The 6,861-nt window shown below is 38.4% G+C and overlaps 1 protein-coding gene across 1 annotated transcript in view; it reads left to right on the forward strand.

Annotated features, from left to right (window-relative positions):
- Nucleotides 1–601: 601 nt before the first annotated feature.
- Nucleotides 602–6,861, forward strand: part of LOC135212596 (26S proteasome non-ATPase regulatory subunit 2-like) — a gene marked incomplete in the record, with an annotated part of 49,500 nt that continues 43,240 nt past the window's right edge. Inside the window, 1 exon segment of the mRNA XM_064246153.1 lies at nt 602–738. Coding sequence (XP_064102223.1) covers nt 655–738 — 84 coding nt within the window.

The following is a 6,861-nucleotide window of genomic DNA, read 5'->3' on the forward strand; positions in this document are numbered from 1 at the left end:
CAAGGCTACCGAGTCCTTTTTAGAATTCGAAGCGGAGAAAAGGTGCTATTGATAATTGTGCAATGTACTTTTTCTGTTAAAGTCATTGTAATTTGCTTCAAACAGTCTATAGATATAACCAAGACTCATCGCAGAGCCCAATTTATGTCATTAAAGAATCTAATAAGAGTTAGTTCGACTAGATCATCTGTATTCAGCCAATGCCATCAACCACCATAAAAACCAATACTAAATTATGAATTTTAAATGGTATTCGACTTTTGTCAAACCTCTCTTTAAAGTAAGTTTTTAACTTTCATCTTGGAAATCATTAGCAGTTACAATGCACTATCTGTTTTCTCAGTGAATCATAGACAATGATGTCAAATGAGGTCGATGGTTAAACCATAACCTATGGTTGCGTATTACAGATATTAGTAAAAAAAATGTGAAGAATACAACCTTGGATTTCTTTTATCTGTATTTAAATTTCCATTTTATTGTAAAATATAAACAATATACTTTAATTTTAATTAATTCTATACACAAATATAAAATAAAACTGACTTGCAGAATATATAATCTCCTTGCTGTAGAAGTACCTATGTCTTTCATATGACAGGTATCTAGTCAACATCAACAAACTATTCAGCAGCTTTCCTCAGGCTTGTCACAATGACGAAAGAAACAGCGAAAACCGAGAAAAAAGAAGGCAAGAAGGAAGATGAGAAAAAGGATGGAGATATTCAAGAAGAGCTAGTAAGTATAGCACAGTTTTTAGTAATGGACCACGTTATTAACGACAGAAATCTTGGTTTATACTACTTTGTGCCGTTTGCCGCAAGCCAGCCCCAAGTCTGAAACTTGACCGAATGTTTCCCTTTAGGGCCAAGCTTGAGGTTTTTATATAGTACATTTAGGTTAACCTATCTTTACATGACGCCAAACGACGGAAAATAGGAGTGATTTTGATTATTTGGCTGTAAATTGCATCTACGTAGGTTGGGTAGTAGGTAGCCTAGTCGGGGTTAGAGAAAGCCTCATTGGGTTACCCAACCCGGACTCGGGTACTAGGGTAGATCATCACAGCAGGCCAAGCAGGCCACCTACCATCAATGCAAGCCACCCTCCGAAAAAGTACATTATAACGCGTCCTGACACCCGAGATGGGCATCAGTCGCGACTTGTTGTTGGTGAGAAACGGAGCTAAAGACCTCTACTCTCCTTTCGAAGTAAGTATTTTCTCCAAAGTTAGAAATTAAGGCCAAATTTTAAGATTTAAACAGAGGGTACTGAAAACGGTCTCAAACGTAGTGCAAATCTCACCAAAACGCGTTCAACATTTTTACTTACAACTCGAGGTATTTAGAAGATTGACGCCATCTCGATGTTTACGGAGTAGCTTGTGTCAATAAACTAACCATTTCCTGTGATAAATCCGCACACCACGTGTACCCACAGACGCTGGAGCACTTTTATCACAACAATCGAAACACGATTTCTCATCAACAACAAGCCAGGCGTAAACAGCTGTTGGGGTAGAAGATGACGAGAAGCGTGCTCTTGGCTAATTTTTAAATAAGTAGTAAAACATCAATATTTTACATATTTATGATGATTAATTTGAAAATATTCGTTATTGAAAAAGTAACTCGACTCTGACTCAAATTTAAGTAATTATTTTTCTGAATTAGAACGTTCTTTCAAGTTCTGTATTATGACGTCACGACATCTTGACTTTCGTACCTATTGTAAATAATTGCTATACTCAACTGTCATTGCAGAACAGTTTACCAGTTATTCATGCAGATTGTTATCAGCTATACATGTAATTGTTATAATCGTAATGCGCATATATATCTTTATTATTTACTTTTGGATATATGAAGATGTTTTACTGCTGGATTATCGCCGTAGTGTGACGCAATCGTTTTCGGTCCATGGGATGGCCTCTGTCTGTTTTCGCACCATAAGAAATTATGGGGCCGAATTTGCAATGACCAGAAAGTCGTTAAAAGAGGAAAGTTAGCATTGAGGGGCATATGTTTTTTGACTGAGAAAAATACAAATTTATTCAATAGCTAGCTTGTAAAAAATACTTGGTTATAAAAACTTGATTGACAACTAAGCAGCATGTCTACTATGGGTTTCAGAGACAGTGCAAGCAGGTTTTTGGGCAATACCTATTTCTGTAACGAACACTCTTAACAGAACGAGATTTTGCTATAGTGCATTACACCCAGTGCCGTAATTTATAAGGGTATCGTGAATCACTAATCGTAAAGAATAACGACACTTGTCCTTGTACCAAGAGACAAAAACTCCATTATGCAGAAATGGATACGAACACGCGTATAAACAGCCTCCACCTACCCTCTCCCCAACACCCCCCCCTCCACCGCCATCCCTTTTCTTCTTCGTTCCTCCGCCCTCCTTTTTTTTTCCTTCCTTTCTCTCTCTCTCTCTCTCTCTCTCTCTCTCTCTCTCTCTCTCTCTGTTGCCATTCGGTATGTGTTGACCCTCCAAACTGGGTATAAGACTACACACAAAACGTTGAAATTGGTGAAATTAGGCTATGTATTTGAAGTATATATACATAAATATTAAAGCAATTTTATCATTATTGCATTACTATGACAACTAGAATTCATGGAAACAGTTTATAACCTGTTAAGCGTCACCCACGTAATAATACATTTACCGCGATCTACTCGGTAGCGCCTTCAACGGGATATTACGTTCAAGACTTTAACTGTGCTTGTCAAGCCGTCAGCCCCGTAATAATACGTTTACTCGTATAGAAAGTGTAGGAACATCATTTGGTACACTCTCAGCACATGGGAAACTTATTTCCAGCCTGGCAACTCTTTCCTGGTGGTCGCTTATGCTAGAAAACTGCCTGTCCCTGTTGGCTTTCTTTCAATACGCTTCGGGCGTTTATCGAGACAAATTGGATTTCGCGTCTTTCACAATGAATGTCCCAAAGAGGAGGCATATTTCTTCAGGTGAGATCAATCAAATACTAGATGAGGAGTGTGATATTGATAACCTATTTGATGATGAGAGCTCTAGTTCTGAATCCTCCAGTGATGATACAAACTTTTCTTCCAATTGCGAGTGAAGATGACTTTTCTTTGCCGAGTGACTGGACTCCGAGAGATTAGAGAGAGGAAGAGAGAGAGAGAGAGAGAGAGAGAGGAGGCCCCGAGAGAGAGAGAGAGAGAGAGAATTTCCTACAGTTAATTACAGTATGAATAACAAGCATAAAAATCAATATTAACTTTGAAAAACTATCACAGTGCTATGATCGCTGATTACAAAAAAAGCGTTGACGGTACGTTAGCAGCGAGCTCATCAGGGGCGGACGCTTAACAGGATAATGGAACGGCGTATGTGTGAACCTCCAACTAATGTGGCAAACGATGATTTTGCCATTCTTAGCATGCAAACATTAAAGGTTACATTTATTTCTGGCATACGATTATTTAAGAAATTCAAAATACTAATAAAGACTGAAATCAATGAAAAGTGCTAGCAAAAACAAAAAAGCAAAAAAAAAAAAACGTAGTCGTTCCTCTATGCACTTTTCCGTATTCGTTCCTCTATGGTTTTCGGCAGCCAGATGTACGAAAACGTTAGAAACATTTGATTTTATCTACGTTAGAAATATCTGTAATTTTTCGGGGTAATTTGGGTTGCAAAAAAAGGGATAATATACATGAATTAAATCAAAATTTTTAAATAACAATGTAAATTTAAACTAAATAACGAGTAAAGTAAACAGTTTAGGGAATAAAACTTTGCAGTTTCGTCGTCTGTCGTCGTCTGTCGTCGTCTGCTGTTTGTAATTGTGTTTATGGCGCGCGCGCTTAGAAACCAGGAACAGCAACGGGTTTAAAGTGCAATGTGGAGTGAACTGAGACCAAAATGTGTATAATAACAATCAATAAGCACTGTGGAGTTTCAGTTGTGATGGCAGTAAGATAAAAAACCGCCGATTACAAGGTAAGAATGAATTCAGTTCCAACCATAACCCCGGGAATAACAAGTTTCATACTTTCACTAATATAGGCAACAAAATGTTGTTTTATTGTGCTGATTACAACTGCAATCTTGAGTAAGATCAATAAACGTTACATACATACGCTAACATTGTTCAAATGAGTGCTGGGAAGGCTGGGGAAAGATGGTGGCCGTCACTGATGAGAACCGTCCATGAAAAACGTAGCCGCCATATTGGATTTCAAAACTGCCTTGAAACATATTTTACGAAGAGCTCACATGCTTATTTTATTTAGTTCGTATGGGGCTTTCATATATCACAATATGTTGACGAAACTTCAGTCTTTTAAATGGTATGCTTAGAGTTGCAATTGTATTCATGTTTCACCAATTAAATATCGAGTGAATAAGACCCGTCTACCGTGATGAGGGTTGGCCTGTTGTGATGTTTCCCCCTACCAAGGCTAGCTAGGGGAAACAACCGAGTGGACTACCTGGGCCAGTCTTGCTCGCTCGTTGACCCACATTACAGAAAAAGTACTTTAAAACATACTGACAACGGCGATGGACACCAGTCACGAGTCATTGGTTGTGGAAGGAACACCTGAAACCTCTACTTTTCTCTCGAAATAGGGTAAACAATCACGGACGATCCACAATCATCACACTGGCCAGGTCTTATTCGCTCGATATTTGATTGGTGAAACAAGAATACAATTACAACTCTTAAGCATACCATTCAAGAGATTGAAGTTTCGTCAACATAATGTGACATATGAAAACCCCATACGAACTAAAATAAGGATGTGATGCTCTTCGTAAAATACGTTTTCAAGGCAGTTTTGAAATCCAGTATGGTGGCGATCGTGTGGCTGGACGGGTCTGGTCATGGATGGACACCATCTTTCCCAGCCTTCCCAGCACTCATTTGAACAATGTTAGCATAGGGTGAAACATCACGACAGGCCAACCCTCATCACGGTAGACGGGTCTTATTCACTCGATATTTAATTGGTGAAACATGAATACAATTGCAACTCTAAGCATACCATTTTAAAAACTGACTGAAGGTTCGTCAACATATTGTGATATATGAAAGCCCCATACGAAATAAATAAGCAATGTGAGCTCTTCGTAAAATATGTTTTCAAGGCAGTTTTGAAATCCAATATGGCGGCTACGTTTTGCATGGACGGTTCTCATCAGTGACGGCCACCATCTTTCCCCAGCCTTCCCAGCACTCATTTGAACAATGTTAGCGTATGTATGTAACGTTTATTGATCTTACTCAAGATTGCAGTTGTAATCAGCACAATAAAACAACATTTTGTTGCCTATATTAGTGAAAGTATGAAACTTGTTATTCCCGGGGTTATGGTTGGAACTGAATTCATTCTTACCTTGTAATCGGCGGTTTTTATCCTTACTGCCATAACAACTGAAACTCCACAGTGCTTATTTGATTGTTATTATACACATTTTGGTCTTAATTCACTCCACATTGCACTTTAAACCCGTTGCTGTTCCTGGTTTCTAAGCGCGCGCGCCATAAACACAATTTCGAACAGCAGACGACGACAGACGACGAAACTGCAAAGTTTTATTCCCTAAACTGTTTACTTTACTCGTTATTTAGTTTAAATTTACTTTGTTATTTAAAATTTTTTATTTAATTCATGTATATTATCCCTTTTTTGCAACCAAATTACCCCGAAAAAATTACAGATATTTTCTAAAGTAGATAAAATCAAATGTTTCTAAACGTTTTTCGTACATCTGGCTGCCGAAACCATAGAGGAACGAATACGGAAAAGTGCAGAGGACGACTACGTTTTTTTTTTTTTGCTTTTTTGTTTTTGCTAGCACTTTTCATTGATTTCAGTCTTTATTAGTATTTTGAATTTCTTTAATAATCGTATGCCAGAAATAAATGTAACCTTTAATGTTTGCATGCTTTAATGTTTGCATGCTAAGAATGGCAAAATCATCGTTGCCACATTAGTGGAGGCTCAACACATACGCCGTTCCATATTATCCTGTTAAGCGTCCGCCCCTGATGAGCTCGCTGCTAACGTACCGTCACGCTTTTTTTGTAATCAGCGATCATAGCACTGATGATAGTTTTTCAAAGTTAATATTGATTTTTATGCTTGTTATTCATACTGTAATTAACTGTAGGAAATTCTCTCTCTCTCTCTCTCTCTCTCTCTCATCTCTCGCCTCTCTCTCTCGTCTCCCTCTCCAAATCTCTCTCTCTCTCTCTCTCTCTCTCTCTCGGAGTCCAGTCCACTCGGCAAAGAAAAAGTCATCTTCACTCCGCAATTGGAAGAAAAGTTTGTATCATCACTGGAGGATTCAGAACTAGAGCTCTCATCATCAAATAGGTTATCAATATCACCTCCTCATCTAGTATTTGATTGATCTCAACCTGAAAGAAATATGTGCCTCCTCTTTGGGACATTCATTGTGAAAGACGCGAAATCCAATTTGTCTCGATAAACGCCCGAAAGCGTATTGAAAGAAACCAACAGGGACAGGCCAGTTTTCTAGCATAAGCGACCACCAGGAAAGAGTTGCAGGCTGGAAATAAGTTTCCCATGTGCTGAGAGTGTTACCAAATGATGTTCTACACTTTCTATACGAGTAAACGTATTATTACGGGGCTGACGGCTTGACAAGCACAGTTAAAGTCTTGAAACGTAATATCCCGTTGAAGGCGCTACCGAGTAGATCTGGGTGCGTAGTTATTACGTGGGTGACGCTTAACAGGTTATAAACTGTTTCCATGAATTTCTAGTTGTCATAGTAATGCAATAATGATAAAATTGCTTTAATTTTATACATTCAACTTCCCTGCCAGATATATACTTAGCTATAGAC

This window comes from Macrobrachium nipponense, chromosome 41, assembly GCF_015104395.2.
Source record: "Macrobrachium nipponense isolate FS-2020 chromosome 41, ASM1510439v2, whole genome shotgun sequence".
Classification (NCBI taxonomy): Eukaryota; Metazoa; Arthropoda; class Malacostraca; order Decapoda; family Palaemonidae; genus Macrobrachium; species Macrobrachium nipponense.